This window comes from Natator depressus, chromosome 4 (genome assembly GCF_965152275.1).
Source record: "Natator depressus isolate rNatDep1 chromosome 4, rNatDep2.hap1, whole genome shotgun sequence".
Lineage (NCBI taxonomy): Eukaryota > Metazoa > Chordata > Testudines > Cheloniidae > Natator > Natator depressus.
This window is the reverse complement of record NC_134237.1, coordinates 98,956,414-98,970,845: the sequence shown is the minus strand read 5'-3', so window position 1 is coordinate 98,970,845 and position 14,432 is coordinate 98,956,414. Positions and strand designations below refer to the sequence as shown.

At 41.2% G+C, this 14,432-nt stretch overlaps 1 protein-coding gene across 1 annotated transcript in view; it reads left to right on the top strand.

Moving 5' to 3' along the window:
* DTHD1 (death domain containing 1) overlaps positions 1–4,441 on the top strand; it is a 45,785-nt gene extending 41,344 nt beyond the window's left edge. Inside the window, exons 9-10 of the mRNA XM_074950124.1 lie at positions 3,258–3,315; positions 4,122–4,441. Of these exons, the coding sequence (XP_074806225.1) occupies positions 3,258–3,315; positions 4,122–4,441 (378 nt within the window). The remainder of the gene's footprint in view (positions 1–3,257; positions 3,316–4,121) is intronic.
* The last annotated feature ends 9,991 nt before the right edge of the window (positions 4,442–14,432 follow it).

The following is a 14,432-nucleotide window of genomic DNA, read 5'->3' as shown; positions in this document are numbered from 1 at the left end:
AATCAGGACTAATTGCACGGGTGTAAAAGTGGAGTAAATATGAGGAGAAAACAATCAAGTGATTCCAAGAGGTGTTTCCCCTCCTCCCCCCTGTTCTGCTTCTACTGCTTTAGATGCTAGTACAGTCTGCTAATTACATGGGTGTAAAAGTGGACTAAATATGAGGTGAAATCAATCAAGTGATTCCAAGAGGTGATTTCTCCTCCCCTCCTTCCCCCTCCCCCCCCCCGTTCTGGTTCTACTGCTTTAGATGCTAGTACAGTCTGGTTGTGTGTAAGGGGTCCAACTCACTGAGCCTTTTGTAATTTTATATTACTGAATGAATGGAACGGCTATCAGAGTGATTTGCATGTACTCTACAGTATGGTAGCAATATCTTCAAGCATTGTCAAATTGCTATTCTGCTACAGTTTTATCCCTAATGACTGTATAACAGTCAAACAGCATGTAATCCTATGCTTCAGAAAAGCAGCTGCTTTTGCTAATTGAATGGCCTTCTAGGCTAGAAAACCGTTTATGACTATTCTAGTACTTACACGCTCAACTAGAATATTTGGAGCCAAAAGTCAGTGCAGTTACACTCTGGGTGAAGCTGATGTTTCATCATAGATTTTAGTCTTTTAAGGCAGATTTAAAATTTTTAGATATACATATTATTACATTAATACGCATCATTTTCACTTTTTTTTTTTTTTTTTTTTTAAAGCTGAGGTGTATAAAGTGGTTCAGATTAAAGTCAACCCATAGGCAACTGAGTTCATCTACAAATACTATCTGTGGAAACCTTTTTCGAAAGTTTGAGGCTCTAAATCCCCATTAGCAAATTAAACTCCATGTTTAAATATAACTGCCTATTTGAGCAAGACAAAAAGAAAGACCACTGTCATCTTGAAAGAAGAACAGTGCCCCCTCTGGAAGAGATTCTCATCCCATTTCATTTAATACTTTATTTTTCTAGCACTTTGTGATCATTTTATATTGGTACAACTCCACTGACTGCAAGGGAGTTGCATTGCTGTAAAACTTGTGTATTACAATGATAAATTAGGCCCTCAGATGCATACAAGATTGATTGGGTTTTGCACTGCCATGCGAAAAATCCACATTAGGATCCCTACCTTCTGGACTGCTAGCAATCAGCCTCAGAGTTGAGGCTAAACCTTAGGTGAGTAGGGAATTCATGGTTGTGGTGGCTTTTAGAATACATAACTCAATACCCATGGATTTCAGTTCCTTCTTTCCAATTTTTAAACATTTGAAGTCTCTCTTTTCAAAAGGTTGTTAACGTAAGGTCAGGTGGAGGCCAAGTCACGCAGCGCCATGTTAGTAGTCCCCATATTGCTGTTAGAGGGAGGTAAGAGTAGGGGCTACATACCTCTAATTTCCCCATCCCAAGCAGGTAGAAGGGAGCAGGGAAAGGGGAATAAAGCAGGCGATACTTTGGCTCTGTTCCCCAACTCAGTGAATCAAGGGCAGTAGGAAAAAATACTGCACTTTATCATTGAGAATACAGACCATTGCTTATAATGATCTTTTTAATGTGTTAAAATTACATATTGCAGACAATAAAAGAGTAAGTGTAGCTGCAATGGTAGAACTATTGATTAATCTATACATCTGAGAAGTTTCACACATTTCCTCATTTACAGTGAAACCCACAAAACATGTTTATTAGAGTGTGCCCTTCCTAAAGCTTGTGCTATGAAATTAATAAGCCAACAATTTCTAGGTATGTGCTAGGTATCATCATCTTTGTAAACAGTGACACTTGCATGTATAGGTTGAACCTCTAGTCCAGCAGCCTTGGAACTAGAGAATTTGCTGAACCACGGGAGGTCAATGCAGAGTGCCAGCAGGTCTCCATACGTGCAGGAAGTACTGCAGCAGCCCCCAGGCTTTGCGCCCAGAATGGCCCCCTCCCTGGGGGCCCGGCCGCTGGCCCCAGATCCTCTCCTTCCCTCCCAGAGCTGGAACGCCGTGAATCAGCTGTTTATGGAAGCACTGGGAGGGAGGCAGAGGAGTTGGTAAGCACAGGGCCACTGGCTCGCAAGGAGCTTGGTGCCGGTGGATGTTCCGCACCCACTATTTTTAACCCGTGGCTGCTCCAGCTCTGGAGCACCCACAGAGTCGGCACCTATGCTGGACCACAGATGTTGCTGGACCAGAAAGTGCCAGATTAGAGAAGTTCAACTTGTACCAAGTGCACATGGGTGCACAGGCACGTTTCTTTCAGTATCTGAAATTAGACTCCATTCCTTCATGTTATATATACACATATATATATACACACACACACCCCCCTTCACAATAGATTTGTCATATGACACATAGATAGCAATGTGAATCATATCTTAGAACATCTGCTACTGTGCACATCTGCACAAATGCAGCAACTTGTTCATAAAGGATACCCCAAGCTATATATATATATATATATATAATACCTTTAATCTAGATCAGGGTTCTCAAACTTCATTGAACCATGACCCCGTTCTAACAAAAATTACTACATGACTCCCAGAGGGAGGCCAAAGCTTAAGCTCCCCCCCCTCCTCTGAGTCCCTCTGCCCCAGGAGGGGGGGGGGGAAGAGGACGCAAAGCCTGAGCCCCCTAACAGTGGCGGGGGTCCAAAGCTAAATCCCAAGGGCTTCAGCTCCAGGCAGAGGGCCTGTAACCTGTGCCCTGCCACCCAGGGCTGAAGCCCTCAAGCTTCCACTTCGACCCCAGGCAGTGAGGCTTGGGTTTTGGCCCTGGGCCCCAGAAAGTCTAAAGCCAGCCCTGGAAACCCCATTAAAATGGGATCCTGACCTACCCTGGGGTCCCGACCCACAGTTTGAGAATCGCTGATCTAGATAACGTGAGTACCAGGGCACTGAGGCCCATAAGAACCCTGGAAAATTACTTGAGTAGCTAGCCAGTGCTGAAGCCCATGCTGCCACACCTTCACCTCTGAATTAGCTAGCTAGATTAAAGCTAAATTGGGCATGTCTACACAAGCTCCAAATCACACCTTATGATTGCAGTGTAGACATACTGTCAAGTACAGTGGGCCCATTGTCAGCTGCTGCAAGAGACCTAGCTTCAATTATTTCATTTGGAGTATGCTGATTTACAGTAGCTTTGAATCTGGCCCAGTATGTGGTAATGGCATAAGCAGCACTCAGCTTGAAATGTTGATTTACTGTTTTCCACCCTCATATCCCCCTCCCCAAGCAGATTTGTTCATTTTCCCTCCCTAAATACTTTTTCTTTGGTAGCATGAAAAATTAATCAACCGGCCACAAAGCACAAAAAGAATTTCTACTGATTCATCAGGTAAGAGCTACTTTTTGCACTAGATGGTTAAAGTTATTTTTATTAAGTTACACTAATCTAGTTGGTGCCAATATTTTCATTTATTAAACTGACCCTGTCATAGTCAGGTCACAAGAATGTAAATAAATGATATTAAAGGAAATGAAAAAAAAATGGTTACTGAGAAACTTTACCAGGGAAACAAATAGCTTATATAGTCCTGTGAAGGGGGTCAGCTCATCACTGGTGCCTCCTCATGGCTCAACATGGTGTGGCAGCCCTCTTGCCACGGAGGTCTGCTGCCGCTCGTTGCTCCACCTTTGCAGTGGCCTGCATCATCCAGTGACGTGGCCCTCTGGGAGGAACCTTCAGGCAGTGGTTGTCAAAGAAGTTCCTGCCTTCCCTCAGCCCTTTCCTCGGGAGCTGAGGGTTGAAGGTGTGTTCTCTTCCCTGGTCTGTTGTAGAAAATATTTGAGCTGCTGCATTTTATTGCTGATTCCTCTATACAATTTAAGTATAATGATCATTACTGAGTCAGGGACGTTAATAATCAAAGTTTGTGCCAGAGTGCAAAATTACAGGCATAGACAGGGTAAATTCTAACTCTGTTTAAGTCAGTGGCAAAACTCCCACTGACCTCAATGGGAACAGGATTTCACCCATAGTCTACAGTATGTTCAGCTTTGGAGATCTTTTTAAAAATTAAACATTTGTCTAGGAGAAGGCATCAGGAATAAATGATTTTATAGCTCTTTTAAAATATATTTGTAAGATTATTTTAAAAAGTCTAAATAACACCTTTTAAGCATTTACATTTTGACTAACAGAGGCCCTGTGGGATAACTTGCTGTACTGGCTTGCAGAGGAGCTCTCAGAAGATAATGCATCATTGCTCTCTCTGCACCTGCCTATCCGTCGGAGCACTCTTCAGCTTGTTAGACTGAAGTGCCCTGATAATCTAACACATCAGATCTATGAGCTTCTTTGCTTCTGGAAAAAGAATCTTCCAAGATCAGCTGATAAACAGCGACTCCTATCTCGTTATCTTCGTAAGAGTGGCAGAAGTGATCTTTCGGAAGAGCTCAGGTTCAAGTGGGAGAATAAAGCATTCACTTGGCAAAAACACTGGTTTGAGATGGACAACTGAAAGACTGATTTCTAGATGTTTTCACCTTAGGAAACTTGTGTAACTTTGTTCCGGATATCCAGTTATTGGAGCTCATGTTATTAGACAATCCCGAAGTAGCTATCACATGTAAGAAAACTACAGCTTTACAATAGGAGTAAGAGAAACAATTTATTAATTCTTCAGGTTGAATCTGTCAACCACCACTTTTTTTAAGCAATTTAGAAACAGCAAAAGAATTACTTTGGTCCATTCAGTGAGACATAAGTGCAAAAATATGCACTCTTTTTTTTTTCTTAAAAAGAAAAAAGCCCACTAAGACCAGATTACATTTAAGTGGTGCCAATCATTTTGTCAATAGCAATTGAATCTAGCTATCTTGTATTTTGGTCACTTACTGTGCTAACACATTAGTCGTCCATTAAAAGCAATTATTTTGAGTACTTTCTCTCTATAGTTACTTATTCTGCAGCAACTCTAGATATCGTAAAAATACATAGCTGAAACTAGCATAATGGAGTGGTCCATGATGAGGGTTCCTAGGTGCTACAGTAATACAAATATAAATCGTAATCACAATCATGAAACTATTGTGAGAGAACTTTAACTTTACTTCCAAATTACAAGCATTCTGTGCTACCACCTACATTCTACCACAAGATGGCCTCTGTGTCTAGCATAAAGCTTATTCAACTAAGCTTCAGTTGCAGAAAAATACAGTAATAAAGGATAACATGCAATTTCTCTGTAAGAACTTTGATTCTCCAGTGCTCTGCACCTTGTGCAGTCATTTACATCTATGCAAAGAAGTGATAAGGTTGGTTTCAATTTCCTGCTCCTCCACAGGTTCCCTCTGTAATCTATCATAGGTACTTACATGTGCATCATTGCCTTAGTATCTGAGTTCCTCACAGTGTATTTATACTCACAACACCCCTGTTATCTATGGAAGTACTATTATCCCCATTTTAAGGCTGGAGAACTGAGACACAGAGTTTAACTGTCTTGCCCAAGGTCGCACAGTAAGTCTGAAGTGGAGCACACAATTGAAATGGAGTCTCCCAAATCCTAGGCTAGGGCCCTAATTCCTGGCCACCTTTCTCGTCCTTGACCTTAGACAAGTCACGTAGTTCTCCTGCTGTAAAAAAGTGGTAATTATTTAAGTGGGGTGTTGTGAGAATAACTACATCCTCAGATGCTCAGACAGTACAGCAATGGGCATCATATCAGAACTGAGGATAGATGGATAGAAAGTTGATGTAAAAAAATGCTGTGGTTCTGGTTTGTGTGCACTTCACAAGTATGACTAGTGAAGGTGCAAAGCAATGGCGAGTCAGGCCCATTACAAACTTGTAATGTATAGTTTAATTACGTTGTATAAACCATCTGCACATTGTAATCAATTGGGAAATTTACCAATGATAAATTCACAATGTGTCATTTCTAACCTAAATTGCGTTTATGGATAAAATTCTGACTTTTGGACTTAGAGTAGGTCTTCAAACCATTTACAAACAAGATAATGCTATGCCAGTTTTTAGGGCTTCTCTAACATTTCGATAATAATGCTTAACTTGCTTTTTTAATCCCTTTCAGATCTATGAATGAAAAGCCACTCGCAGTGCTAGCTATAGTTATTTTAACTTCTACTGTAAAAAAAAAAATCCACTTTAGACAACAATGCAATAGGTGCACTAGCCTATCAAAAATTTCAGATATGGTGAAGCTTGCCTCAACTTTTATTCTGTGTATTGCATAAAGCCAAACATTTTATGTTGTTTTAAAACTTACTGTAATGTTGGATGGGTTTACTTTTAATTTTATTTCCAAGGGAAAGAAAGAAGTCTCAGTAATTAGAACCAATAAATGTTGCTTTTGCAGTGTCATCTCTGAGCTCCTTACACTTTGACAGCTTCTAGTACTTGGAACAAATCCTAAAGTCCCACACAGTATTAATACCTAATAGCTGAGATGAGCATTACCAATAAACAGTGGACTCAGGATCAGCTCCGACATTATTCTTTATCCACTGTCTAATACATTAGTAGACAAACCTAAGGAGAGAGTGGGAAATTTCAGAAAAATATCCGACTATAATGTGTTTGGATTTTCTGCAAGACTAGCTATTCAAAGGTATAAATATGGACCCAATTGTTACTTGGAGAGCAAAAGGTTTACTTTCAACAGCAAAATCAAACAACTCCACACTGTTTGTGGTACACAGAGAAGGAAGAAAGATTTTCTAAAGATACCAGCTGGGCAGGATTATCACTCCTTGAATCTTGTGTTCCCTAGGGTAAGACAGGCAGAATTCTCCAAGCTTCATGCTTTAACCCGTTAGTGATCGGGGAGTTTCACCTATTTAATGCCAAGGAGCAGAATACCCAGGACTGAGAATTTTACAAGATAATCCATCTCCATACGTCAGAATGATAAGATAAGGAACTTCCTTTTTCCCCTACATACTAGTGAGGATTCTAAACAAAATTTTTCCCGGAGAACTTCCTGTTAGCAAGTTCACTAGGTGGCTGTGTTCTTTCTGTGTCCCAGGTCAGAAGATTTAGGAGCTATTATGACAAAAGTGAGAATTGCTTGAGGGCTAAAGAAGTACATGCAATAGACACAGGTGAAGTGGCTGTCATTAAGTCTCTCTAGCTTTCTGCTGTAACAGCATTGCATCACTAATAAAGTTCATATCCTATAATTGGGGCACTCCAAAAGTCTTGAGCATGAGAAATGAAAGTAAAGACTAGATATATACATGAAAAATACATATGAGCTCTATCTGAATGGAAGCTGAGAGAAATCTATATGAAACAAACTGAGAAATAGGAGAACAAAGAATGTATTTCTAGAGCTGGGCAGGAAATTGTTTTCCCATTCCAAATCTCAAAAATGTTCCTGGAAAGTTTTTCCTTGTCTGGAAAGCTTGAAATTTTGAAAGTTTTTGCAAAGTGACCATCCAAACAAAAATAAAAATTTAGGTTCAGGTCAGCTGAAATATTTTGTTTAATTATTTCTGTTTCCTTTCAGTTTTGACAGTAAAATTTTATTACTGTAATTAGCTTAAATTTCTAAACAGAAAAATAGTTTCACATCAAAAAATGGAATTTTGCATTTTGAAAGTCAAAATGGGACATTCTGACATTTTCAAAACTTTTTCCAGGCAATATTTGAAACAATAAATTTGTCAAAACTGGCCCTTTCCCATGATGTTTCATTTTTGATGATTCAGTATTTCCCAACCACCACCACCACCACCACCACTTTGTCAAAAAATTCCTGACCAGCAATACTTCTTTTCTTTTCAGCGTCTCCCCTTCTGTTGTTAGGGGTTTCATTCAAGTTAAGTTCAGAGGTGTATAAATATCAAACAACTGAACAAAATACAAATTAGACCCACATTCAGATACTTAGAGAGGGAAGGATACCAACATGAGGGCTCAGACAGAAGAGCCATTGCTTACATTTATGAAGATCAATAGGACAGAATTAATTGAATCAGTGTGAAGCAAAGTTCACGTCCTTCTTCTTCCTGATTTACTGTTATTAACTCACTGACTTTGCCTACAGTTCTGCAACAAAAGGATACAAGCCAAACCTTATCCAGCAATGACAAAATTGCCACACATCAATTGCCAATGCTTAGTGTTTCTGTTCAATCACTTTCAGTAAACTAGGAGGACTAATGCAGTTCAAATGCTAAAACGTCAGCTATCACTGTATAACAGAATAGCAATTACCATATGCCATGTGATGGGGTGTAACAGTCCAATAATATATTGGACTCTGAATGGATGGAAAATTTGTCTGATACAGAAACACTCCCTTAAGATTAGCACGCAGAACATTATTGCAATCAGACTGAAGCTGTTCCTTAACTTGCCCGGGCAAGGCTCTCCTTTCTGTACAGAGATCTTCCAAACCTCACTTTGTACTGACTGAGCCTCCTTTAGATTGTTCAACAGTTTAGCCAAAATAGGAGAAAGTCTCACACAGTGGCATTGGCCAAGATTTCTCTCCACATCTTCCTTAGCCCATGCAGTTCACTCCTGTTGTATTTCCCAGAAGTGTGCTGCCGGACTATGAGATGGGACAACAAACAAACAGCTAGCTTCCGCTGAAGGTCCATATTGGAACGATACTTTCCATTTAACTTCCCCTTTGAACACTCAAATTCATATTGTTTCTATGACAGGAATATGAATATAACTCTACTCTAGAGCAAAACACACCATAGGACTCATTCCTTCCATGGCTCTATATATGCAAAATTCTGTACATATTCCCATCATCCCATGGTTCTTCCTTTCTGTTTCAGGAAAACGCACACACAAAAATGTAGCCCTCCATGAGGCTAAGATGTGATTTTTTTCCCCAGCTCAATTCCAGATTTTGGAGCAGGGAGGTATCAAAAGTTTCCTCTCTCACCTACACTTCATGTCCATGTGATGTAAGAACATAAACAAGTAAACAAATTTCAGGTCAAAGCATAGCCTACACCAGAAGGATGAGGTGAGCTTTTCTCCATCAGCAGCATTCAAAACCGTGCTTTAGCAATGTATAGCCATGGATGATTAGATTCAAACCACAGTCGAATCAAAATTGACCATATGGAGGAAAACGTGACCGCCACAGTGCTCGGATCTTTATAGGAAAGAGCAATAACCAACTACTCAAACTCGTATTTAAGAAGTGTCACCCGTAGGTTGCTATCAGGGCCTGCTCCAGGCACCAGCAAACCAAGCAGGTGCCTGGGGTGGCAAATGTAAAGGGATGGCAGGACGTCGGGCTCTGGGGTGGCAACCCGTGTTCAGCGGCAAGGTTTTTAGTTTTGTTTTTTTTGCTGCTTGGGGCAGGAAAAACGCTGAAGCCGGCCCTGGTTGCTATGACATTGGGCTTCCCTAGTAATAAACATTCCTCATACTGACCTCCAGATATTGATTTACCATCATCTAATCAAATCAAATATTAGCTCTTGAGTAGGAGTGCACACTGAGCTTAGACTCACTGAACTGAAAATAGGTGGGCATTGAGGGGTACAGAGTCTACCTAGGGCTAAATTCTGCTCTGTTGTATATATGTACGTAACCCCGTTGCCTGCAGTGGGGTAGCATACATTTAACTGAGAGCAGAATCTGAGTTTTTCTGAGTAGCAGAAATAAATTAAAATCCTATCCCTAAACAAAGCGGAGTTGCTGCAAGTTTGTCAAGACAGAGGAATGTAACTGTGAGGGAACGGCCATACCAAAGTGAAATTTGACTGAGCTAGGGCAGAAGCTAGTTACTTAGTACTAAACAACTAAGTATACAAGACAGACTGAGAGAAATGCCCAAACACTGACTTTTTACAGAAAGAGTTACTGATTGTATTTAGAACTTCCACAAATGGGTTTGTATAATTTTTTTTTGGGGGGGGGGGGCAGTTACAGAACACTACAATTTTGTTTACTATTCTGACATAGAGGACATTTTAAATACACATTGTTGTCATACACCTTTCCCTTTGCCTCATAAAATGTGTCAGTGAGCCATTTAATAAAGGATATGGGGTTTTGAAATTTATTTATAGGCTTTTTAGATGGCAATCAATCATCATCCACAAGCCAAATGCACAAAAACAAATGATTTGATCCTCAAAAGAGGCCTTTAATATAGGAAAGCACTGTCCTCATAAAAATATAAATAAATGAGGTACAGAGAAATGAAATAAGGCGGCATGTCTACACTGCATACTTATTTCAGCGGCATCCAGAGTACATGCATGGGGAGCCCCAAAGCATGGGTATAAATAGCAGCATAGATGAGTAAAGTCATGCCAGAAACCTGTGGGTGTGTACCTGTGTATACCCTACTTACATGACTCTCTACTCACCCAACTGAGCCTCCCCCTCTACACTGCTACTAGCCAGGTAGTGCCCCACCGCCTCCCTAGTGTTGTAGCCTGCTGTTCATAACTACACATTCACTACACACTGCCGCCTCTGATGTGCAGTGCTCACATAGCCATAGAGTTTAAGACCACCAACATCACTCAGCACCCACACACTAAATCCAACTGCGGAAACTGACCAAAATGTTACAGACCACAGTGAGGATTCACAGGTCTTGAACCCAGGTCCACAGGCAACCTTTGTATCCTGTCTTGCTAGTAACAGGTAGGCTGAGTGGCTGATGGAACTGCCGCTTCCTCCACAGGCACAGCTAACAGGTGTCTTGATTGGAGGAGTACCCCCTAACTGGTTCAGCTGTGCTATTTAACCCAGAAGGCAGCACAGGAAGTCATCTGTGCACCTGGGTGAGTTTGTGGTTGGCTGCTATGTTGGACCCTGCCTTTTTGCCTGACTCCTGAGCCCCACTCCCCAGCTTTGCACCTGGTTCCTGCCCCTGGTCTCCAAGTCTGGCACCAACCCTTGCCTTGACTCTGACTGATACCAGCTCTGATCCTTGGCCGATTCCTGACTCTAACTCCTGCTCCAACCACTACAGATGACTGCCTTCGGGGTGGAATACATGGGGAAAGATGGGACCAGCAGAGCTCCCGTTCTCCAAGGGGTGCAGGAATCACCAGAATGGGTATCCTGCTTTCAGGTGGACAACCAGGTGGTGACAGGGGCCCAAATTACACAGCTGACAACTAGATGCTGTGGGAATAAGTACTTCAACTTTACACAGAGAATGTTGAAGGAAAAAGGAGGCTGGATAGCTATCTTTTTTGGCTGGTTTAGACACAACAAATCCTTCAGGGAGTTAGACGAGATGACCCTTGCGTTCCCTTCTAATACAATGATTCTGTGATAAGAGACAGCCTAAAAACCCAGTCCAGTGACTCCCTTAAAGTCCCCTGGGTAGGGAGTGCCCTCAGAGACTATCCATGGGTCTTTTACCTGATCCATGGGTCCTAGGCAACTCTCACGTCCTGGCAGCCCTTCTGAGGCTTGCTAGTAACTAGTGAGTTGAGTAGCTAACAGAACCCTGACCCTACCAGTGGTACTGCTCATGGGTGTCCTGATTTGAGGACCATCCAGCCCCACCAATTGGCCCAGCTGTGCTACTTAAGTCAGAAGGTGGCACAGGAAGTTGTCCATGAATTGGATAAATTCCTATCTGGCTGCTACATTTGGACCCTGCCTTCTTGCACAACCCCTGAGCCTTGCTCTCCTTCCTTGCTCTTGGTCCCTACCCCTGGTTTCCAATTCCAGCTCTGACCATTGGTTTGACTCTGACTCTGCAGTAATGCAGCCATAGTGATTCCAGCCTGGAAATATCCCAGTCAGGAGGGATAGAGAGAGATGTAGGTCTCCACCAAGAGAAGTGATGGCGGAAGAGCCTGGACTGGAGAGTGGATCCCCTTTTTGGGCCACAGAGTGGAAATTGCTAGGTGCAGTTGCTGTGGCAGACTTGTCCATCATGCTTATAAACCTGTCTGCCAAATGCCTTTAGGGATGAAGAGGAATCTATCTCAAGGGATTATTGTGATGACTCATTCAGACAATTAACAGAATTTTGGAATGACTTTTTTTGTACTTATCAGAAAGAACATAACATGTAAGAATGTTTTCATTTGAAATTAGGACATTGTTTCCCACAAAAGCATAAGCATTTTATTTTACTCTGAAGAAGGAAGAACAATAGTGCTGTCACTTAATGAGAGGTTGTTATTGCAAGTTTCTGCCCAGACACTAAGGGAAAGTAGCTGTATACCTGAATTAATTAGGGCAGCAGCTCCTCTTATATAAGACAGGTGCTTGATAATGAAGGTGTTTAATAACAAATGGTTCCCATTTTATTGATTATATTACAATCAGTCACTAAAGATAGAGATCCATGAATAAGTCAAAACTGTTGAAAAATGCATTTTGGTTACATGTGATGTAGAATATGATCGCATGTGAATGTACTTAATGCCTTAAATTAAAAAAAAAAATCTGATCCACAAAAATATATACCACTATACATTAACTGGGAGAATTGGCTCTGTCTACTACCCTTAAACAGCTCCTTTTCCTCCTCACAGGATGGCATTGTTATATTTTGGCAAAAATAGATAACTCTCATCAAAATGGTAATTTTGGATAGCATTCAAAACAGGTGTCCTAAAGAAGCGCATGCTGAATTTTTGACCCAAGTTCAATGTCATCCACTCAGCATGTCTGTTCAAACACACATCCTGTTTTAGATCATGGCACGTGACCATAGTAAACAATTGTGGTAAGCCTCTAGTTAAAAGTACTGTAAGGAATGCAAAGAGAGTGACTTTCACCTGATAAAACTTAGCACATCTACTCAATTGGTCTTGAAAAGATTCCATTTTCGATCATGTATTTGGGTTACCTCTTAGAGATTTTTGAAAAATTCTCTCCATTTGTGAAAAATGTGGGGAAAAAAAAATCTTAAAAAAAAAAACTTACCACCTTTTTAAAAATACCCAGCTACACACTGCCTACAGAGTCCCTGGAAGCAGCTTGAATCTCATCTTTGGGAATGTGCAGGTGCCATACAAGTTTAATCCAGTCACTTGCCAGGAGACTATTAATTCATGAAGATAGCTGCCATATCCAGCCACCAGCTGACAAGCAACAAGGATAGGATTAACTTCAACATGCAGCCCGCAGACAGAGAGGAAAATGTTAAAAATTATAAAGTTTTAATTTACAGCCAAGAGAAACTGATCCTAGCAACTATTACAGTTCTGGTTCACTTGACAAAGTTGTTGTCAGTGCACCAGGAGGTCCCCATTCAAGTCTTGGCTGCAGTAATGCAGCCATAGTGATTCCAGACATCATCTTCAGGAGTCTGCTAATTGGTTAAATCTGCTCACCATTTGTTGACACAAGAGATAGCACCTGTGATGCTGACAGACCAGCTCAGGTCAGAGTTAGAACAATTCATGTGGATGTGAATCTCAAAGTAGCGTTAAGTGTACTAATTCATTTCTGTGTTAGAATAGTTCAAAGGAATGTTATAGTATTGTTTTTCATGTGAATGCTATCTTTGTACTTAGCCCTAGATCAAAGAAGGTATTAGCATTTAAATGAGAATTTACTTAATGTGTAAAACTGCATGAAAACTAATGAAGGACTGTTTCTGGCTATCACATTGTTCATAAATAAGGCTATGATTTAGTCATGGGTATTTTTAGTAAAAGTCAGAGAGCCCATGGGCAATAAACAAAAATCATGGCCAGGGAGCTGTCCATGACTTTTACTAAAAAATACCTGTAACTAAATCTTAGGTGCTGGGGAAGGGAGGATGTACCAGCAGATACTGCTGGTCTGTGGGGGCCCTCCGGGAGGGGCGATGCGGGGCGGGCAGAGAGAGGTGGCCCAGGGCACTGCTGGTACTACTGGACCACTGCTCCAGGGCAGTGCCCAGGACCAGATGCCTGGGGCCACCTGAGAAGCAGCCAATTCAGCTGGTCCCTGGGGCCGCCCCAGCTGCAGAAGTCACGGAATCAGTGACCTGTGTGAAATACTCACAGCCTTATTCATAAAAACTAATGAAAGATGGTCTGGATGGCTATAACTAAATACTTTATGTATGTCTCTGTAATTGGATTGCCCATTAACTGGGATTGAAGCCTTAGAACTCTAAATGAGAAGCATGCTAAACTTCAAAGCATGGGCTGTTGAATTCAACAAAAGGAATTCCCAGACTGTCTGCATTGCTGATTCTTCATCAAAGAAAGGACCCACATGATTTAAGACACCTGTCCACTTGTTTTCTGTGAGCAGGACCTATATATACACACTGACTTAAAGGAATGATCCTATATATCTGGACTGATGGATTCTGACAGGGAAATTCTGAGCGATTGGACAGAGGTGCCCAACACTATTTTGGATAACCCTGAGAGACTTATGTAGATCTAGCAAGTATGGAAACCACATCTCTGCTATCATTTGGACTAAAAACTTGGACTCACCTGTAATGTATCTTACTTGCTTTAACCTCTCAATAACTCATTTCTTTTTCTTAGCTAATAAATATTTAGTTTACTAGAGAAATTGGC